Source organism: Melanerpes formicivorus, unplaced genomic scaffold (assembly GCF_026170545.1).
Source record: "Melanerpes formicivorus ecotype bairdi unplaced genomic scaffold, bMelFor1.0.p_v2 SCAF_4, whole genome shotgun sequence".
NCBI lineage: Eukaryota > Metazoa > Chordata > Aves > Piciformes > Picidae > Melanerpes > Melanerpes formicivorus.
The window spans coordinates 38,671,634-38,693,736 of NW_027142356.1; the positions used below are offsets into that span (position 1 = coordinate 38,671,634).

Consider the following 22,103-nt stretch of genomic DNA (forward strand, 5'->3'; position numbering starts at 1 on the left):
CAGTTTGTGGTTTAACTTCTCTTGTGCCTCTTTTTTCTCCCCCCTACCACATAAGCTGTTTGGATTCTTTGAGTCTTGATTCTCCCAAGGTGGTCAAGCCTGGCCCTGGGAACAAAGACCTACATAAAGTGGGCAGCAGATTGTAAAGGTTTAGAGCTGCAAGTAGAGATTTAAGATAAAGAAAGATGCTGCCAGGCAAGAGCAGGGACATCATCTCAGCTGTGAGAAGCGAGGGGGAAGAAATGCAAGTGGGAAAAGATGAATAAGGCTGGAAGGGAAACTGCTACACCCCAGGCAGAAGCCACCATGCAATTAGGTCAGCCATTCCCCAGCTGAACCTAATCGACTCTGCCAGAGGAGAGCCAGCCTGGGCAAGCTGAATACTCCTGCAGAATCCCTTCAGCTACTGGCAGGCAGCTCCGAGGTCCTCCCAGAGTCTTCTCCTCTCCAGGCTGCACAGCCCCAGCTCCCTCAGCCTGTGCTCACAGCAGAGCTGCTCCAGCCCTTGGAGCATCTTTGTGGCCTCCTCTGGACTCTCTCCAGCAGCTCTGTGTCCTCCTTCTGCTGGGGACACCAGAACTGGAGGCAGGATTGGAGGTGAGGTCTGAGCAGAGCAGAGCCAAGGGGCAGAATCCCCTCTCTTGCCCTGCTGGCTACACTCCTAAGGCTGCAGCTCAGCACAGGATTTGCCTCCTGGGCTGCATGAGGGCACTGCCTGACCCAGATGCACTCACCTCAAGCCAAAGTGCAGGACCCTGCAGCTGGGTGATGCCAATCCCAGGCACAAATCCAGGCTGGGTGCAGAGTAGGCTGAGAGCAGCTGTGAAGGGAGCTGGGGGGGTGTTGGTTGATGGGAAGCTCCCCACGAGCCGGCGGTGCCCTGACGCAGCCCAGCAGGCAAACGATTAGCAGTGGATGAACTTCACTGTCAAACACATGGAAGAAAAGTGAAGAGGTCTGCTTGGAGCCCTCACCTCTACCTTGCCAGGCTTTTGGGTTGCTTTTTTAACCAGGTGAAGAGTTTTGGCTGTTAGAAACACGGTGCCCCCTGCCCCCCCCCCCCCGGTACAAAAGATGAGGAGGACGAGATCCCTTAGATAATATAGATTTATAGTCGAATATATTACATTTATTTCTACATAGAGAGGCTATAAATACTGTATATGCCTTATATCCGTGGCTCCCAGCTTCTGACATCAGGGTGGAAGTAACAAACAAACAAACAAACAAACAACAACAACCCCAATCCCACATTATAAAAATACAAAACGAAACCCCCCAACCCCCAAAAGGACTCAGTAGAAACAGCTTTACAGTTTGAACACCTTGTAGCCTGCACTGTGTCTACCAGGAGAGCTCTGGGACTACGAGAGCACAGGTTAAGAGGTTGGCCAAGGCTCAGGCACAATCTTGCCACTGGGAGAAGGTCAGAGCTGCCATGAAACCAGTCACGGATTCCCAAGGCTGTTAAACCTGAGCGCTCTGCCGCGGCGAAGGGCAAGGGTCAGACCCACAGCTGAGGGGAGAGGGGTGAGATGAGCTGGCAGGGTGCCCTCAGCATGCCCCACCAAGGCCACAGGGCTCCCTGTGGTCCTAAAGGTAGATTCCATGGCCTTTTTGACCTGCTGCAGAGGCTGCCCCCCGTGGTGATTGCCTCTGGCCCTTTCAGGCTAGCATGGCTGGAAGGTGCCAGAGAGGACAGGAGGCCATACCCAGAGGTGAGGCATGCCCTTGGCACCCGTGTCCTGTCGCTTGGCTCGGTGCTCTGCCTTCTCCCTGCTAACCAGCCTCACCACACAAGCCTTGCAAGCAAGTGCAGCTCATGAGGTGTGGTACAGCAGCTTTGTTCTGCGCCAAGGACAGAGACCATCGGCCCCACCTATATTTAGCCCAGCCTATGTTTAGCCTCAGGCCATCAGCACATGCCAAAGCCTTGAGCTGGAGGTTCCTTGTTTTGTTTGTGGAGGTGCAAGCAAGGGATAATTCTGAGAAACAAGAAGCTGGTGCTGTGCTGCTTCCTTCCTGGAGTCCAGCCACAAGGGATGGAAGAATAACCAACCCAACACCACCGAAGCGGAGCAGGGCTGTGCCGGAGCTTCCTACAACTCGGAACAGTTGGGCTGGGCGCCGCTGCCTGCACCAGGCAGACCCTCTGCATGCCACCAGGTCCCAAAGGCCCCCACACCGCCTCTGCCATCAGCTCAGCACAGCCCACTCCCCACAGCTGGGGCTTTGCACCCTTGGGTGCCAACGTCTCCGGAGGAAAGCGCCCCGGAGCCTGGCACGGCGCAGTCCTGCTGGCAGATGACTCTGCCTCCTCTTCAGGACAACCAAATGTCCTGCTCTCAGTCCTGCAGCTGCTGCCTTGCCACATCCAACCCAACAGAGAGTCCAAGGGAGAGCCAGGAGGATGCTTAGGGAACCTGAGCATCTCCCCTGTGAAGAGACACTGAGAGCCCTGGGGCTGTTTAGTCTGGAGAGGAGAAGGCTGAGAGGGATCTGATCAATGCCTATCAATAGCTGAGGGGCAAGTGGAGGGGAACAAGCTGTTCTCAGTGGTGCACAGGAATAAGACAAGGAACAACAGGGTCAAGCTTGAACATAGAAGGTTTCACCTCAACATGAGGAGAAACTTCTTGACAGTGAGGGAGACAGAGCCCTGGAGCAGGCTGCCCAGAGAGGTTGTGGAGTCTCCTTCTCTGGAGCCTTTCCAATCCCACCTGGATGCATTCCTGTGCAGACTGCCCTGGGTGATGCTGCTCTGGATGATCTCTGGAGGTCCCTTCCAACTTCTAATGTACGGTGACACTGTGATACATCAAACCCGTGTGCCAGCAGGCCTGGCTAAGAAGGCACATCCCAGGGGGCACCCGGAGTCGCTGGCTTCGGCTTAGAGCAGTGGGGAGGTGAGCGGCAGTGCGGTGCCATCATGGGGCAGGTGGTGAGTGCTGCAGAGCAGAGCTGTTGTAGGGCAGGCTGTGAGCATGGCAGAGTGGCAGCAACATGGCACGGTTGTAGGGCAGGCTGTGAGCATGGCAGAGGGGCAATGAGGCTTCCCAGCACACAGGAGTTCAGTCTCCTCACTGTAGTAGAAGGCGGTGTCCATGTCATCTGAGTGGCACCCTGACTGGTACCCACTGGTCTGGATGGAGGCTTTGGACATGAGGGACTCTTGCTGTTGCTGGGCACCTAAAGCTGCCAGCTTCAGCCTAGAGCAGTGGGGAGGTAAGTGGCAGCATGGCATTCTTGTAGGGCAGGCTGTGAGCAGGGCAGAGCAGCGGTGGCACTGCACCATCGTAGGGCAGGCTGTGAGCAGGGCAGAGTGGCAGTGGCACTGCACCATCGTAGGGCAGGCTGTGAGCAGGGCAGGGTGGCAGTGGCACTGCACCATCGTAGGGCAGGCTGTGAGCAGGGCAGAGGGGCAGTGGCACTGCACCATCGTAGGGCAGGCTGTGAGCAGGGCAGAGGGGCAGTGGCACTGCACCATCGTAGGGCAGGCTGTGAGCATGGCAGGGTGGCAGCAGCACTGCACCATTGTAGGGCAGGCTGTGAGCAGGGCAGGGTGGCAGTGGCACTGCACCATTGTAGGGCAGGCTGTGAGCAGGGCAGAGGGGCAGCAGCACTGCACCATTGTAGGGCAGGCTGTGAGCAGGGCAGAGGGGCAGTGGCACTGCACCATCGTAGGGCAGGCTGTGAGCATGGCAGGGTGGCAGCAGCACTGCACCATCGTAGGGCAGGCTGTGAGCAGGGCAGAGGGGCAGTGGCACGATGCCATTGTAGGGCAGGCTGTGAGCATGGCAGGGTGGCAGCAGCACTGCACCATTGTAGGGCAGGCTGTGAGCAGGGCAGAGGGGCAGCAGCACTGCACCATCGTAGGGCAGGCTGTGAGCAGGGCAGAATGGCTGTGGCACGATGCCATTGTAGGGCAGGCTGTGAGCATGGCAGGGTGGCAGCAGCACTGCACCATCGTAGGGCAGGCTGTGAGCAGGGCAGGGTGGCAGCAGCACTGCACCATTGTAGGGCAGGCTGTGAGCAGGGCAGAATGGCTGTGGCACGATGCCATTGTAGGGCAGGCTGTGAGCATGGCAGGGTGGCAGCAGCACTGCACCATTGTAGGGCAGGCTGTGAGCAGGGCAGAGTGGCAGTGGCACTGCACCATTGTAGGGCAGGCTGTGAGCATGGCAGGGTGGCAGCAGCACTGCACCATCGTAGGGCAGGCTGTGAGCAGGGCAGAGGGGCGGTGAGGCTTCCCAGCACACAAGAGTTCGGTCTCCTCGCCGGAGCAGTCGGCGGTGTCCATGTCGTGTGAGCGGTACCCCGACTGGTACCCGCTGGTCTGGCTGGAGGCTTCGGAGGTGACGGACTCCCTGCTCTCGCGGGGCACTCAGAGCTGCCAGCTGCGGCCTAGAGCGGCGGGGAGGCGAGGGGCAGCGTGGCGCCGTCGTAGGGCAGGTCGTGGGCGCAGCAGGGCGGCGGCGAGGCCTCCCGCCCGCACAAGAGTTCGGTCTCCTCGCCGGAGCAGACGGCGGTGTCCATGTCGTCCGAGTGGTACCCGGACTGGTACCCGCTGGTCTGGATGGAGGCTTCGGACACGACCGACTCGTTGCTCTTGCTGGGCACCAGCGTGCTGCGATAAACCAGGCAGAGACAGGAAGCACAGCGGGTTAGAGGCTGGAAGGGACCTTCAGAGATCGTGGAAAACAGAGAGCTGTGGAGCGTGGCTGCTGGAAGGCAGCTGGGGGGTTCATTCCTACCAGCAGCTGCTTCCCATAGACTCATGGAATCACTAAGGATGGAAAAGACTTCTAGGATCATCCACTCCAACCACAACCCAACTCCCATGGCCACTAAACCATGTCTTGCAGCTCTACATCTCAAGTTCCTTGAACACCTCCAGGGATGGGGACTCCACCACCTCCCTGGGCAGCCTGCTCCAACCCCTCACCACTCTCTCACTAAAGAAGCCTTCCCTCAGGTCCAACCTAACCCTCCCCTGGCACAACTCAAAGCCATTTCCTCTCACCCTGTCTCTGAGTACTTGGGAGAAGAGACCAACCCCAGCCTCAATCCAGCTGCTCTCAGGGAGCTGTAGAGAACAATAAGATCTCTCCTCAGCCTTCTCTTCTCCAGACTGAGCACCTCAAGCTCCCTCAGCTGCCCTCCAAACTCCTCCTCAGCCTTCTTGCTCTTCTCTGGATACCCTCCAGCACCTCAATGTCTTTCCTATGTTATAGCACCAAGAACTGAACCCAGAACTCAAGCTGTGACCTCTCCAGGGCTGGGTACAGGGGCACCATCACTGCCCTGCTCCTGCTGGACACTTGTTTTGATCCAGGCTAGGATGCCCTTGGCCTTCTTGGCCACCTGGGCACACTGCTGGCTCCGGTTCAGCCACCTGGCCTCCAGTTCCTTTTCCACCAGGATGCTTCCCAGCCACTCTGCCCCAAGCCTGCTGCATTGCTTGGGGCTGTTGTGACCAAAGCACAGGGCCTGACACTGGCTCTTGTGGAACCTGATTCCACTGGCCTCAGCCCATCTGTGTAACCTGTCCAGATCTCTCTGCAGTGCCTTCCCACCCTCCAGCAGATCAACACTCCTGCTCAATGGAGTGTGGTCTGCATACTTGCTGGTGGTGCCCTCCATCCCCTCACCCAAATCAGCAACAAGGATATTAAACAGAACTGGCCCCAATAGCAAGCCCTGGGGGACACCATCAGAGCCACAAGCCAAGCAAGAGGCTTGCACTGAGCAAAACTGGCTCCCAGCCTTTGGAAGCATGCTTTTGATTATAAGCAGAGACCTTTGTCATCAGCCCTGACTGCACTAATGTGTGAATAGGAGACTGCATTTTATGAGACACAAGGAGTTAGATGAAATGGAGAGGGGAAAATCAAATAAATCAGAGGAGTTTCACACATCTCAGCTGTGCTGCAGCCATAACTGCACTGGGCCTTGTGTTGGCACTTCAAGATGTTCTGGAAGTGAAAGGAAGAGAAGCTCTGAGAGAGCATACGTGAGCTTCCAGCAGCACTGTGCTTCCTGTGAGCTGCACAATGAAAGCCCTGCACAATGCTCTGAAAATACAACCCAGGTACATCCTGAAACCTCCAGAGTCAGCTTCAGGGCAAAGAAAATAAGCAAGCCAGAAGGGAGGAGAAAATAAAAGAGAGGAGAGGAGAACAAAAGAAAGAAGTGTGTGTGTGGGGGGGGGACACCAAGGAGGGGAGGGGGGAAAGCAAAGTGCAGTGTTCTTTGTCATCACAGATCCTCACAGCTAAGCTCAATTGTGCACACCAGCTCAGTTCCTTCAAGGGGGACTAGGGGGAATGGATGCAAGCTAGAGGAGGGGAGATTGAGATTAGATGTCAGGAAGAAGTTCTTCCTTATGAAGGTGGTGAGAGCCTGGCACAGGCTGCCCAGGGAGGTGGTGGCAGCCTCATCCCTGGAGGTTTTGAAGGCCAGGCTGGATGTGGCTGTGAGCAACCTGCTGTAGTGTGAGGTGTCCCTGCCCATGGCAGGGGGGGTTGGACCTGGCTGATCCCTGAGGTCCCTTCCAACCCTGACAGTTCTGTGATTCAAGGGGTGCTGGATGCTTTTCCAGCTGCTCAGTGCGAGTCCTGTCTGCTGGCTGGCTGATGCATCCAGCAGCTGCATCACCTCTCCTCTCCTGGTACCAGCATGGATGAGCAGCCATAGAGTGCAGAGTTTTCCTTTGAGTTTTCAAAACTAGAGTAGGACAAGATCTGGTCATCTACAAAGATTTTACAGACCAGTCAGTCTTGAGCAATGCTGCCGGGCTTTACAAGGTCATGGTCAAGTCTGTGTGCAGCCCAAGCCTTACCTGAAGGGGATTTTCACTTGTTTGTCACTCTCTTCCAAGGTCTTCAGCTCTTCTGAGGCAAGAACCATCCCACTATCTGTCTGGTTCTCCTGCAGAGGTGTCAGAATTAAATGGAAAGCATTAATAACAACAACAACAACAGTACTGCTACTACTGATGGTACTACTACTAATAATAACAGTAATCCTACTACTAGTACACCACTCTTCAGCCCTCAGCACAGGAAGGACATGGACCTGGTGCAGAGGGTCCAGAGGAGGGCCATGAAAATTATCAGGGGGTTAGAGCAGCTCAGCTGTGAGCACAGGCTGAGGGAACTGGGGGTGTTCAGCCTGGAGAAGAGAAGGCTCCAGGGAGACCTAATAGCAGCCTGCCAGGACCTGAAGGGGGCTACAAGAAGGCTGCAGAGAGACTGTTTGCAAAGGCCTGCAGGGACAGGACCAGGGGCAATGGCTTCAAACTAGAGCAGAGCAGATTGAGATTGGATGTTAAGAACAGGTTCTGCACCATGAAGGAAGTGTAACATTGGAACAGGTTGCCCAGGGAGGTGGTTGAGGCTCCATCCCTGGAGATATTCAAGGTGAGGCTGGAGAGGGCTCTGGGCTACCTGATCTAGCTGGGGATGTCCCTGCTGAGTGCAGGGGGGGTTGGACTGGGTGACCTTTGGAGGTCCCTTCCAACCCAAACCTTTCTTTTCAAAGCAAACCAAACCACCACAAAACCCCAAAACAACCCAACAAACATCTCCAGGAGGGAAAGCCACGGCAAGAAGAGACCAACTCACCTCCTGAACCACTTTCACAGTGGTTACCAGTGGGACATCCTCAAAGGTTTTCACGCTGACGGGGCGGCTTTTCCTTTTGCTACCTTGTCGGTACTGACTGAAAAGCAAACAGAACACACCAAGGCTTCATGTCCACTGCCCACAGCTTGGCTGCAAACAGCACAGACACAGCAGAATCCCTTTTGTCTCCCCACAGAGGAGTCCAAGCCTTTTGTCAAAACACATTATGCAAACCTCCAAACATCCACCTAGAGGAAAGGACCAAGAGCCCAGAGCGTGGCATGTCCCTGACCTCCTGCTCCTGGCAACCTTCATCCCTGAGCTGAAATTCTAAGAACTGGCTTTGAGAACACAGCTCCCCTCCTCAGTTTCACTGGAGGGCTTCACTTCCTGCAAGCTTCTCTTAGAAGTGTAATAAACAGAGGAGCCTGGAGCCCAGACAAGAGCCTCTTCCTTTGGACCACACTTCTGAGACCCCTGGCTGGACCTAGGACAACAACAGCAGACTCAGCAGCCTGACGCCCTGGAACTGTGGGGATCAGGACAGGGAGTGCTGCATCTCTCTTGCAGGCTCTTCTCCAAAAGAAGCCCTCTGGCCAGGATGACAGCCATAAAAATGAAATAAGATGAAATAGGACAAAAAAACATTAAAAATAAAGTGGAATTGCCTTTCATGGAGGTACAAACAAAACAGCCACCCTCAGCTTTCGGTCCGAGGGGTTATGGAGTAAAACAGATGTTGTCCCAGATACACAGGACAAATTTATGCTCCTGACTCTAGTGAAAGAAAAATCCATGTTGTCAGAAGGGAAACCTGCAGCCAGCTGAAGCACAAAGCTGGAGGCAGCTAAGAGAATCACAGAGAATCATCACAGAGTTGTCAGGGTTGGAAGGGACCTCAAGGATCCAAGAGGCAAAGAGAGAGCTTCCTGCATGCCCTGCTGGGACACCTCACACCACAGCAGGTTGCTCACAGCCACATCCAGCCTGGCTGCAAACACCTCCAGGGGTGAGGCTGCCACCACCTCCCTGGGCAACCTGTGCCAGGCTCTCACCACCCTCATGGGGAACAACTTCTTCCTCACAGCCAATCTCAATCTACTCATTTCTAGTTTTGTTCCACACACTCACCCCCACCCCCACCCCCAGTCCTATCCCTCCCTGACACCCTAGAAACTCCCTCCCCAGTTGTCTTGTAGCCCCCTTCAGACACTGGAAGGCCACAAGAAGGTCTCCTGGGAGCCTTGTACTCCATTGTCCACACAGGCACAGAACCGCAGGTAGTGTGTGGTGAGGACTGGGAATCCCAGCCTGCTGCTCTGAAGAGTCTCCTGCCCCTGCTCAACAGGAGAGCCTACAAGGACTGCAATGAATGAGATCCCCCTGGTTAAGCCAAGCTATTGTGCAAACTGGACCTGGAACAGTATGGAGGCAGAGAGAGGCCACGTGCAGAGTGTGACTCCTGCCTGGTGGCAGTGAAGCCTCAGCTGGTGTCCTGAGAGTATTTCCTGCCACGTGTTTGCATTTTGTCATCCACTGTCCCAGCAAAAAAAAGGCCAAAAGGGCCCTGCAGGAAATCCAAACAGATCTTCCCTGCCCTCCATCACACCAACAGCTCTCCCTAAAGATGAAACTTAGGTTGGTTTGTCTTGACTTGCTCCTGGCAACTCCATGCTGGCCATTGGCAGCTACTTCACCTTCTTGTAGGCACTTAGTATCCTTTGTTTGATTGCTCCTAGGATTCAAGTAAATCAGATCGAAGGGCTACTCCTTTGCTGCTCTTTCTGAAAACAAGCACTGTCTTTACACCTCCTTACATCTTCTTTACCTCCCCTGACTCTTCTTAGTGCCAGTTACTGGAGGTTCTATTTGCTCAGCCAAATGAAGTAGGTGTAGGGAGGTCCTGCTGCTTTTCATCCACCTCAGCAACCCAAATATTCTTTCACACCCTCTGTTTTGGCCTGTGTTTGCTTTTCCTCCTCCAGCTTAGAGATTGAATTGATCAGCCTCTCCTCACAGTCAGCACCCTTGTGAAGGCAGAAAAAGACATCACTGAGCAGATCAATCTTTCCCACCATCTGTAGAGTAAGATCCATGCCTCCTAAATAGTTTTCAGCTACCAGAACAGAACAAAGCCTCTAAGGGATGTCTGCAGCCCCCCACCTTGCCTCTCCTAGAATGGTTTCCACAAGTCCTTTCACAAGCCTGTCACACTGGGAGATGTGAGAAGAGATTCAAAGTCTCTTTAGAAGGTTGACAGGTCTGACTTCTGCTCATAACAGGAAGTGGGGGGCCAGGAAAAGCCACACAGGAAATATCAGAAGTGGAAAATAAGTGTGATGTTTCTAGTGTTAAATCATTCTTTTTTTGTCTTGGAAATACTTATAGTGTGGACTGCCCCACTGCTAAAAACATCAGGTTGGGAGCTCAGCTGCAGGACCAGAAGTTCAACCAAAGAGTGAGCTGCATTCTGCCTACCTGCTCTTTCCCAGGGCCACTTGAAAATGTCCTCCTACCGCCCCCAAAATAATCAGGAACTTTGTCTTTGGTGGATGCAACACAAGCAGGGAGGGGGAGGGCTCCACTTGGTGGAAACCACATAGAACAGAGCAGAATTAACCAGGTTGGAAAAGACCTTTGAGATCAAGTCCAACCTCTCACCCAACACCATCTGATCAACTGAACCGTGGCACCAAGTGCCTCAGCCAGGCTCTTCCTAAACACCTCCAGGGATGGTGACTCCACCACCTCCCTGGGCAGCACATCCCAAGGGCCAATCTCTCTTGCTGGGAAGAATTTCTTCCTAACATCCAGCCTAAACCTCCCTTGGCACAGCTTGAGACTGTGTCCTCTTGTTCTGGTGCTTGTTGCCTGGGAGAAGAGACCAACCCCAACATGAAACAGAGTTCACAGAATCAACCAGGTTGGAAAAGACCTCAGAGATCATCAAGTCCAACCTATCACCCAATACCACCTAACCAACTAAACCATGGCACCAAGTGCCTCATCCAGTCTGTTTTTAAACACCTCCAGGGCTGTGACTCCACCACCTCCCTGGCAGCCCATTCCAATGTGCAAACACTCTTTCTGTGAGGAGTTCTCTGCTAACATCAAGCCTTAACGTCCCCTGACACAGTTTCTCTCTGCCCTGACCCATCTGGGTCCACCTCCTCCTCCTGGGACTGCAGCAAGTGGCCCAAGGCTCCCAGCATCTAAGTGGCTGAGTTTGATCTTAGGCAGCATGTGGTGAGAAAAATACTTTTACCCTTACATCCAGTGCCTGAGGTCCTCACAAGGACCAACATAAGCCCTGCTTAGGTGCCTCAGCACAAACTCCTTACTGCCACAACACCCAACAGCATCCACCACTAGTGGTCCATCGTGGATGCCACAGCAGCCCACTGGAAGCAAGGGGTGGACATAAACCAGGGACAGACTAATTAGGTCCCATTCCCCTTGGCTGTCAGTTCATGACCTATTTACCTATTTACCTGTCAGTTCATGACCTATTTGCACTTCAGGAAGGGAAATGGCACAAAGGTTTTTAATAATAGCTCTGTTACCATTAACAGTGTAGGGATCTGAAATACAAGGGAGTGAACACAACTGAGAATGGTTTGGGGAGGAATGAACCTGGAAGGTCATCCAGTTCCAGCTCCCTTGGCATGGGCAGAGACACCCTTCACTGGCCCAGGTTGCTCAAGGCCTCCTCCAGCCTGGCTTTGAGCACATCCAGGGAGGGGGCAGCCACAACCCCCTGGGAAACCTGTTCCAGTGTCTCCCTCACCCTCACTCTTCCTCATTTCCTCCTCACCTCCAGTCTAAATCTGCCCTCCTCGAGCTTCACTCCATCTGCTCTCATCCCATCACTGTAAGCCCTCAGGAAAAAGTCTCTTCCTGGAACTGGATTGGGAACACTTTGTATTTGCTCTGGTTCCTACACATTACATTGTGGAGGGTTTGGGGTTTTTAAATGAAAATATAATATCTGGGGGGGGAATCCCTTAGCTATTGCCTACAGATTCTACAGACACCTTCTTATCTCTGTGCAGTAGGTTAAATATGGACCAGGCAGCTGAAGCCTTTTCCTTTTCATGAACAAAACCTGCCCAGGGGCCCCAGTAGGATGTCAGCCATGTAAAATACCTAATTCCTGCTGTGTTGTCATAATGAAATTTGGGATCACAGACTTCCTCTTCCTCCCTACAGGAAGCAGGTGAAGTGGGGAGAGAGAGCCCTGAATCCTCTTCCATGTTGAGCGACACTGACAGAGGAAGGACAACGTAGTCTTTGCCATCCTGTGGAATGCAGTGAAACAAAAGCAAACATTAACTAGGTCACAGAGACAGACAGACAGACAGACAGGACCAGCTACACACAGAGGATGCATCAGTCCTGCACTGCTGACCTGGTTGTTTTCATAGAATCACAGAATCAACCAGGCTGGAAAAGACCTCAGAGATCATCAAGTCCAACCTATCACCCAACACCTCATGGCAACTAAACCATGGCTCCAAGTGCCACATCTAAGCCTTTCTTAAACACCTCCAGTGATGGTGATTCCACCACCTCCCTGGGCAGCACATCCCAGTGGCCAATCTCTCTTGCTGGGAAGAATTTCTTCCTCACCTCCAGCCTGAACCTCCCCTGGCACAGCTTGAGACTGTGTCCTCTTGTTCTGCTGCTGGGTGCCTGGGAGAAGAGACCAACCCCCACCTGGCTACAACCTCCCTTCAGGTAGCTGTAGAGAGCAAGAAGGTCTCCCCTGAGCCTCCTCTTTTCCAGGCTAAGCAACCCCAGCTCCCTCAGCCTCTCCTCACAGGGCTGTGCTCCAGACCCCTCCCCAGCTTTGTTGCCCTTCTCTGGACACCTTCCAGTACCTCAACATCTTTCCTAAACTGAGGGGCCCAGAACTGGACACAGGACTCAAGGTGTGACCTGACCAATGCTGAGCACAGGGCAGAATGACCTCCCTCCTGGCCACACTGTTCCTGCTGCAGGCCAGGATGGCATTGGCCTTCTGGGCCCCCTGGGCACACTGCTGGCTCATGTTCAGAATCAGATCACCCAGTCCAACCCCCCTGCCAGAGCAGCATCACCCAGGGCAGGTCACACAGGAATGCATCCAGGCAGGTTTGGGATGCCTCCAGAGGAGGCTCCTCGAGGTCCCTGGGCAGCCCATTGCAGGGTTTTGTGCCCCAGCTGGTGGCTCGAGCAAGCAGGGAGCACATTTCATGTACCTGGCGGACACTGGCTTGCAGCAAGTTGCCCAGGTGCTCCACCAGCTCTGAGAAAGTTGGCCTCTGCTTGGGCTCTCCGTGCCAGCAATCCAGCATCGTTTGGTACCTGGAAGGACAAAGCCCAGTGACTTAGCCAGCGCCTGCTGCTTGCTCCAGCGCCTGCTGGCATTCCCAGGTGAGTGAGGGCAGGTGGAAGAAGAGTTTCTCACATTTCTGGTGTTGTGTAGTCTGGTGCCCTCATTCTGGTGCCTTCCTTCAGCCTCCTGCAAAACTCTTCATCAATTTTCACTCCTGGGTAGGGTGAGGCACCTAAAATGGGAGCAACAGGAACCTCAGTGCGTGAGATTCTTACGCCCTGGGGTTCATCTCCAAGCAAACCATTGGAGTTAATAAGGCAGTTCAGTGTATTTAGCTGTGCAAACGGTTTCTGTCTATGATGGGAAGGAGTGAATGAGGCACATCATCACATACTGATCCTGTATGAAGGAGCATTTCAAACCCATGATCCAACATTGGCATTTTAAGGAGATTGGAGTCTTTTATTTTGATGGAGAAAATAAACAGGAGATTACCAAGAGGGAAAACACAATCCTAAAGAAGATGCAGGCATGGGAGGCTTGGCTGAGACACCTGATGGCTGTGTGGCCATTCAGTGAGACCTGGACAGGCTGAGAGCTGGGCAGAGAGGAACCTCATGAAGTTCACCAAGGATAAGTGCAGAGCCCTGCAGCTGGGCAGGAAGAATAACCTGCAGCAGCACAGGCTGGGAGGGGATCTGCTGGAGAGCAGCCCCAAGGAGAAGGACCTGGGAGTGCTGCTGGGCAGCAAGTTCTGCATGGGACAGAATGTGCCCTGGGGGCCAAGAGGGACAATGGGGTCCTGGGCTGCATGCAGAGGAGTGTGGCCAGCAGAGCCAGGGAGCTTCTCCTCCCCCTCTGCTCTGCCCTGCTGAGACCTCACCTGGAATATTGCATCCAGCTCTGGGCTCTCCAGCTCAGGAGGGACAGGGATCTGCTGGAGAGAGCCCAAGGGAGGGCTGCAAGGATGCTGAAGGGACTGCAGCACTGCCTGGGGAGAAGAGGCTGAGAGCCCTGGGGCTGTGCAGTCTGGAGAGGAGAAGGCTGAGAGGGATCTGATCAATGTCTATCAATAGCTGAGGGCTGGGGGCCAGGAAGAAAGGGACAGGGACAGCCTCTGCTCACTTGGACCCTGGGATAGGACAAAGGGTAATGAATGGAAACTCCAGCACAGGAGGTTCCACCTCAACATGAGGAGGAACTTCTTTACTGTGAGGGTCCCAGAGCCCTGGAGCAGGCTGCCCAGAGAGGTTGTGGAGTCTCCTTCTCTGGAGCCTTTCCAGCCCCATCTGGATGTGTTCTGTGTGACCTGTGCTGGATTCTATGGTGCTGCTCTGGCAAGGGGGCTGGACTGGGTGATCTCTGGAGGTCCCTTCCAGCCCCTAACATCCTGTGATCATTTTGACTGTTTTCTTCAGACACTATGGTTTGAGTTGAGGATGGAAAGCAGCTTCCACGAGATGAAAGCAACTCACCTAATGAAAATATCTCCCACAGCAGAACTCCGAAGGACCACACATCACTCTGGATGGTGTAGACTCGGTCAAAGATGGTTTCTGGTGCCATCCATTTGAGGGGCAGCCTGGCCTGAAAGTGTTTCCATAACAAGAAGGTTTAGCAAAACACTGAGTCCCCACCACAAAGCCATTGAAAGGGGAACAGAAGGAGTCCTCCCTTCACGTTCATCCTCCCTCCAAGAGTAAAGCTCTTCCCAGCAGAGAATCTGAAACTCACATCTCCTTTCCTGACGTAGTCTGGGTCCTTGTAGATGTCCCTAGCCAAGCCAAAGTCGCAGATTTTGACCACATTATTGTCTGACAGGAGGATGTTACGAGCAGCCAGGTCCCTGTGGATGCACTGCCAAGAGAAGTAAACAACATCAGGCACTGGCTGCCGGCGCAGCCCTGCCCGCAGCGCTGATCTCTTTCACATCTGCGCTGTCCAGCCCTGAAAGGCTCAGAACCTCCTGAGAAACAGAAACCTCAGCAGCAGCAGCACTTAGGGATTTTATTCTTGTCATTATTATTATTTTTAAGTGCCTTTTTGATGGTCACAACTGATTTGGCTCGAGGAGGGCTTGTGCTCCCCAGGCCAAACACAGAGCTGTTTACCCTCCTTCCAGAGAGGGCCTTTGAAGTTAGCTAATTCATTATCATAGGGAGCCGACAGAAAGCAGCTTCAGATCTGATTACCTCTGGATTCACTAAGGGTGATTCACTCAAACCTGTGTCCCCCCACTCTCTTTCTGAAAAACATGGCCACAGTGAGATGCTGCTTTGATTCCAACACAAACTAATCTTGACTGCAGAGAGGAAAGTCCAACTCTTTGCCTAGGTACAACAGCTTAGCCAACAGCCCAAAGGCTTCTAAGCTCAAGCCCCAGTAGCTTGAAGTAAAAACAAAAATCAAACCAAAGCAAAAAACCCAAACAAACCAAAAAGCCCCACAAATAACCACAAAACAAACAAACAAGCAAACCCCAGGCTTTAAAAGTGGCTGCAGATTTGCCTCCAGTATGGATTACAAGGGCAGAGGCAGGAAAGCCAAACTCCAGAGTAACCACAGAAACACTCAGGGTGGAAAACACCCTCAGGATCACCAAGTCCAACCATGAGCCCTGCTCTACAAGGGTCACCCCTAAACCAGAGCCCCAAGCACCACATCCAAACCACCTTCAAACACAGCCAGGCTTGGGGACTCCACCACCTCCCTGCCCAGCACATTCCAAGCCCTGACCACTCTGGATGGGAAATAAAAATGTTTCTTTCTGTCCAGTCTAACCCTACCCAGACACAGCCTGAGGCCATTGCCTCTTGTTCTGTCACTAATTACCTGGGAGCAGAGACCAGCAGCAGCCTCTCCACAACCTCCTTTCAGGGAGCTGTAGACAGCCAGGAGGTCTCCCCTCAGCCTCCTCTCTTTCACACTAACCAGCCCCAGCTCCTTCAGTTGCTCTCCATCAGATTTCTTCTCCAGGCCCTTCCCAGCTTCCTTGCCCTCCTCTGCCCTGGCTCCAGCACCTCCACATCTCTCTTGTGTTGAGCTGCCCAGAACTGGCCACAGCACTCCAGGTGTGGCCTGAGCAGAGCTGAGTGCCAGGGGACAATCCCCTCCCTGCTCCTGCTGGACACAGCATTGCTGATCCCAGCCAGGAGGCCTTTGGCTTTCTTGGCCCCCTGGGCACACTGCTGGCTCCTGTTCAGCTGCTTGTCCATCAGCACCCCCAGGTCCCTTTCAGCCAGCAGCTTTCCAGCCACACTGCCCCAAGCCTGGAGCATTGCTTGGGGTTGTTGTGCCCCAGGTGCAGGACCTGGCACTTGGGCAGGCACCAGCCAGGATGTATGAAATGCAGAGAGATGCATGTTTGTAGGAAAGCCTCTGAAGTCTGCTCCTGAACAGCCAGCCTGCACTCTAGAGCAGTTGCACTCCCTGCTTCTATTTCCTTTCCCCATCTCCAAGTATGTTTTTGTTTGTCTGTTTCCATACAGCTGCAGGAACTTCCTCACTCTTGCTGGAATTTACAGCCTTTGAAACATGTATCTAGGGTCACAGCACAGAAAAGCACTTCTAGAAGGCCAGATGCTATTGACTGCTAGAGATGCTATTGACTGCCAGGGTGCCTCTGGCAAGAAGCTCTCCAAGGAGTCACCCATGAAGATTCTGTCTCTCCTCACAGTGCCCTTTCAATCCCACTGCACAAGTACAGGCAGCCTCCTCAGAGCAAACTCCTTTAGTTTAGCTTCATTTTCCCCCCCCCAGCAAGAGTGGTCAGGGACTGGAATGTGCTGCCCAGGGAGGTGGTGGAGTCCCCAAGCCTGGAGGTGTTTCAAGGTGGTTTGGATGTGGTGCTTGGGGCTCTGGTTTAGGGGTGACCCTTGTAGAGCGGGGCTCTGGGCTGGACTTGGTGATCCTGAGGGTCTGATCCAACCTGAATGTTTCTGTGATTCAGTTACCCTGGGATTTGTCCCTGGTTCCTTTAAGCACCCCTGTAGATCAGCTGCCCTCCTCCAACTGCTTAATCCATCTTCTGTGGCTCTGTGACCCATAAGCCTTGCAGAGCTGACTATTAACATTTGTGTCAATCAGTGCATGGCTTGTTTCCTTTTCAAGCCCTGATGGCTTGGCTATGTCTCAGGGCACAAAGAATGCTGAAGGTGTGGCTTCCCCCTCCAGCCCTCCAGCAGCCTTTCCTCCAGTCAAATAAATACCATGCCACTCTTCCTGAGGGCTTCCTTACTTTGCGTGAAGCCAGGAACTCCATCCCCCTGGCCACCTGGAAGCTGTAACAGATGAGGTCCTCCATGGTCAAAGGGTTCTTGCAAAGGTCTTCAGGCCCAGCTGCAAAGAATCAGATGGCAGCAAGACATGTCACTCTTTGTCACCCATAACTGCTCCTTAGCTACAGGTCCCTCCTGACTTTCTGCCACGTCGAGGTGGAAGAGCAAAGCAGCTCTCTTTTTGGCCGGGTAGTTAGCACTAACAGCCCATTGCACACCAGCCCCAGGAACTTTGAGAGGATAGGTTATAAGCTCCAGAGCTCCTCACTTGTTTCCAGAGTTCCTCTCACTGGAATGATGTGCAAAAGAAACCCCAAGGGAAAACAACCAAAGCTCAGCTCCCAAGTTCCTGGGACAGCAAAGGCTTGCTTGTCATCTCAGGAGGTTCAAGAGAAGTGTGGCCAGCAGGGCTGGGGAGGTTCTGCTCCCCCTCTGCTCTGCCCTGCTGAGACCACAGCTGCAATCCTGTGCCCAGTTCTGGGCTCCCCAGCTTAAGAGAGACAGAGACCTGCTGGAGAGAGTCCAAGGGAGAGCCAGGAGGATGCTTAGGGGACTTGAGCATCTCCCCTGGGAAGAGAGACTGAGAGCCCTGGGGCTGTTTAGTGTGGAGAAGAGAAGGCTGAGAGGGATCTGATCAATGTCTATCAGTAGCTGAGGGGTGGGGGGCAAGCGGAGGGGGCCAAGCGCTTTTCAGCAGTGCACAGGAATAAGCCAAGGAACACCAGGATCCAGATTGAACATAGAAGGTTTCAGCTCAACATGAGGAGAAACTTCTTGACAGTGAGGGTGGCAGAGCCCTGGAGCAGGCTGCCCAGAGAGGCTGTGGAGTCTCTTCCTCTGGTGACTTTCAAAGCCCATCTGAATGCATTCCTCTGTGACCTGAGCTAGATTCTATGGTCCTGGCAGGTGGTTGGACTCAATCTCTTTGGGTCCCTTCCAACCCTTGACATCCTGTGTGATCCTCTGTGAACTGTGGAGTCCCTCTGGACCAGTCTGATCCCATCCCTTGCTGAAATCAGTGATCCCTGATAGACATTGGTAGCACTGAGCACTTGGTGTTGTCTCTGCCAAAGGAGAGCATGCTAAAGGCATCAGTGGAAGCACAGCAGAGGGTGTGTGTACCCTGGAGAGGCCTTCAATGAGAGGGTAATTCAGGTTTCCTGTTCCTGAGTGACCACCTGCACAGTGGGAAGGCAAATCAGCCTCTCTGCAACAAGCACTGAAGCAGAGGGTGGTGCATGATATTTGACTTTGAGTAAACATTGAGGACACACAGCTAGAGCCTTAGGGTCTCAGAATAAGAGAGCTGTTTGGGTTGGAAAAGCCCTTTGAGACCACTGAGTCCAACCACCAACCCAACACCACCGTGTCCCCAGGTGCCCTGGCCACACATTTCTTGAGCACCTGCAGGGATGGTGACTCCACCACCTCCCTGGGCAGCCTGTTCCAACCCCTGACCACCCTGCCAGGACAGAAAGCTTCCCTAGTACCCAACCTAAACCTCTCCTGTCACGATTCCAGGCCATTTCCTGTCGTCTGACCGAGGCACACTGCCGTGATGAGCAGGGGAATGGTTTTCTGTTCCTCCTTCCCCACTCTGCCTCTCTCTGCTGAGAGCTTTCTGAGCACCATGAGACACCACAGACTCCTGCTTTCATCACAGCATACAAATCCCATCACAGGGAACCCTCTAAGGACCCTTTAGCATCCTGGCACATCCCTCTCTGCCCTGCCTGGGGGGTTTGTGCTCTGGGGGCGTTCAGCAGGTTGGGCTGAGGGGGTTGGTTCTGCACACTGTGTCGGGGGAGCTTTGGAAACCACACGGGCCCCAGGGGAGCTTCAGGAATCGCATCAGACCCCACCAATGGCAGAAGAAGACACATCCTACCATCCTCCTCCTCCACATCGCTCAGGGAGCGCTCCTCCACGAAGCCAGAGCTTGCTGAGCTCTGGCTGCTCGTGATGCTGTCCAGCCGCCGCTTCAGGTCTGCGGAGACCTCGCCCACGTAGTTCTCCTTCCCCGGCCGGAGCCTGCTGCTTTTGGTCTGGAAAGGTGAAGGCAGAGTGGGAGAAGTCAGAAGCAGAAAGCCTACCAGAACTGATGTGTCCCAGGAGTTCACAATCAGTTTTTCACCTCCCTTTCAAGCCCTTTGCAAAGGGGAGCTCCATCACAGCACCCAATCTTTGCATCCCAGTTTGAAAGGAGGATGGAGGCTGCCTGGCTGGACTCAGCACTGGTTAGGCCACACCTGGAGTCCTGTGTCCAGTTCTGGGCTCCTCAATTTAAGGACACTGAGACTCTTGAAGGTGTCCAGAGAAGGGCAACAAGGCTGGGGAGGGGTCTGGAGCACAGCCCTGGGAGGAGAGGCTGAGGGAGCTGGGGTTGCTTAGCCTGGAGAAGAGGAGGCTCAGGGGAGACCTTCTTCCTCTCTCCAACTCCCTGAAGGGAGGTTGTAGCCAGGTGGGGGTTGGTCTCTTCTCCCAGGCACCCAGCACCAGAACAAGAGGACACAGCCTCAAGCTGTGCCAGGGGAGGTTTAGGCTGGAGGTGAGGAGAAAGTTCTTCCCAGCAAGAGAGATTGGCCCTTGGGATGTGCTGCCCAGGGAGGTGGTGGAGTCACCATGCCTGGAGGTGTTCAAAAAAGGATTGGATGTGGCACTTGGTGCCATGGTTTAGTTGTCAGAAGGTGTTAGGTAATAGGTTGGACTTGATGATCTCTGAGGTCTTTTCCAACCTGGTTGATTCTCTGATTTTCAAACTCATTTCTGGATGCCCCTGAGAGGTGCTCTGATTTCTGGAGAGGGCTGGGAGGATCCATCCTGTCCGAGGCTCAGAGCACTGTGTGTACCCAGTGCTGAGCATCCTGCTTGGGGCCCTTACCATATTTTTTTTCCACCCACAACCTTTGGGCTGTGCTCTGCCATGCTGGCAGACCTGAGCCTTCCTGCAGTGCCTGTGTTCAGATCAGAACTTCTTCAGACTGCTTCTTGATGCTCCTCACGCTCTATGCTGGGGGCACCACTGCAGGGCAGGGAGGGCAGCCCAGTGCTGCACTCATCCGAGGCAGTTCTGGCAGGGACATGCCAGGCTGGCAGGGTGACAGCACCAGCAAGCCCCCAGCCATGAGCACACAGGCTCACAAGCTCAAGCACACCCTGCCACTCCACAGCATGGCATCAGCCTACTCCCACGTCCCCCCAGCCACCTCCTGGGGTAGTTTCAGGCTATGCCTTGAAAGGTTTCCACAGGTCTTGGACAGAAAGCAGTAGAATGTAAATGAATCACCACTGGGTGTCAAAAGGAAGATGATGACAGGGTCTGAACAATCCCTCTGGACAGATAATAGACATCAAGCTAGATGTGCTCACTAAAATCCTCTCTTTCCAGCCTCCTCACTCTGGCTGCTGCCTCTGCTGGCTCTCTGCTGGCCTTGGCTGTGTTCTTTGTTTTGGCTAAGTCTAACAAACAATTCTCTGCTCTCTCTCTTGGCCCCATGAGTCCAGGGGGGCAGAGGGAAGGGGGCAGGGAAGGGGAAGCTGTTGGCTCCCCTGGTTTTTGGCCAGGGGGTGGTTCTTGTCTTGTTTATCAATTGTAGATATTGCCTATTTCATCCCTATTCCTTGCATTCCACTGCAGACTGTGGCTGTGCTTGCAAACACAGCTTCCTCTGCTTCCAGCTGGGCTGGGCTGGGCTGGGCTGGGCTGGCCACTTCATGCTGGGAGGGATTTTCCACCCAGCACACCTCCCCGTGCTGGGGAATAAATGCCCCCTTTGGGGCTGCCCAGGGTGCTCGTGTGGATGCTGCCAGCCCCCCTCTCATCCACTCAAGCCTCTTCCTACTGCTACAGCTTCACCTCCTGCTGCTGCAAAGGGCCTTCTGCTTAACCTCCACCCTGGCCAAAACTCCACCAGCCCTCAAAAATCTGATTTCTTCCTTTCTCCTCCTAAGCCAGAGTGCCCCCAGGGAGGGTGCCAGTCACACAGGCTTCCTCCACCACGTTTCCACTTTCTCCTGCTTCAGCTTGGTGACTTTTCTGCCCTGGCAGGGCTGTTATTCTTCTGATGTCAATTCCCATCCCCATCACTTATGTAAGCAAAGGTCAGCACCTTTGTGCCTCTTCTCTCAAGGCCTCTCAGATGTTTGTTTATCCTTTTTACCTCACAAGAGGATGCAGTCAGTTGCCTTTGCCAATATAAAATAGTAAACAATGTCTCCAAGGACAGAGAAAAACAACCCCCCTGGAGAACCAAGAAGCAGTCTGAAGAAGTCCTGATCTGAACACAGGCACTGCAGGGAGGCTCAGGTCTGCCAGCATGGCAGAGCACAGCCCAAAGGCTGTGGGTGGAAAAAAAATAAGACAAGGGTCCCAAGCAGGATGCTCAGCACTGGGTACACACAGTGCTCTGAGCCTTGGACAGGATGGATCCTCCCAGCCCTCTCCAGAAATCAGAGCCCCTCTCAGGGGCACCTAGAAACAAGTTTGAGAATAGAAGAGAATAGAAGAGAATAGACCAGACCAGACCAGACCAGGTTGGAAAAGACCTCTGAGATTATCCAGTCCAACCTACCACCCAACACCATCTAATCAACTAAACCATGGCACCAAGCACCCCATCCAGTCTCTTCTTAAACACCTCCAGGGATGGTGACTCCACCACTCCCCTGGGCAGCACATCCCAATAGCCAGTCTCTCTTTCCATGAAGAACTTCTTCCTAACATCCAGCCTGAGTCTCCCCTGGCACAGCTTGAGACTGTGTCCTCTTGTTCTGGTGCTGGCTGCCTGGGAGAAGAGCCCAACCCCCACCTGGCTACAACCTCCCTTCAGGTAGTTGTAGAGAGCAATGCGGTCTCCCCTGAGCCTCCTCTTCTCCAGGCTAAGC

At 53.8% G+C, this 22,103-nt stretch overlaps 1 protein-coding gene across 1 annotated transcript in view; it reads right to left on the reverse strand.

Moving 5' to 3' along the window:
• Window positions 1-1,089: 1,089 nt before the first annotated feature.
• The window catches only part of KDR (kinase insert domain receptor), a 50,206-nt gene continuing 29,192 nt past the window's right edge, over window positions 1,090-22,103 (reverse strand). The window contains exons 21-30 of the mRNA XM_068137706.1: window positions 19,108-19,264; window positions 17,180-17,280; window positions 14,677-14,799; window positions 14,418-14,529; window positions 13,075-13,174; window positions 12,866-12,971; window positions 11,772-11,923; window positions 7,626-7,722; window positions 6,842-6,930; window positions 1,090-4,627 (exon numbers count right to left, since the gene is read on the reverse strand). Of these exons, the coding sequence (XP_067993807.1) occupies window positions 4,405-4,627; window positions 6,842-6,930; window positions 7,626-7,722; window positions 11,772-11,923; window positions 12,866-12,971; window positions 13,075-13,174; window positions 14,418-14,529; window positions 14,677-14,799; window positions 17,180-17,280; window positions 19,108-19,264 (1,260 nt within the window). The 3' untranslated portion in view covers window positions 1,090-4,404. The remainder of the gene's footprint in view (window positions 4,628-6,841; window positions 6,931-7,625; window positions 7,723-11,771; window positions 11,924-12,865; window positions 12,972-13,074; window positions 13,175-14,417; window positions 14,530-14,676; window positions 14,800-17,179; window positions 17,281-19,107; window positions 19,265-22,103) is intronic.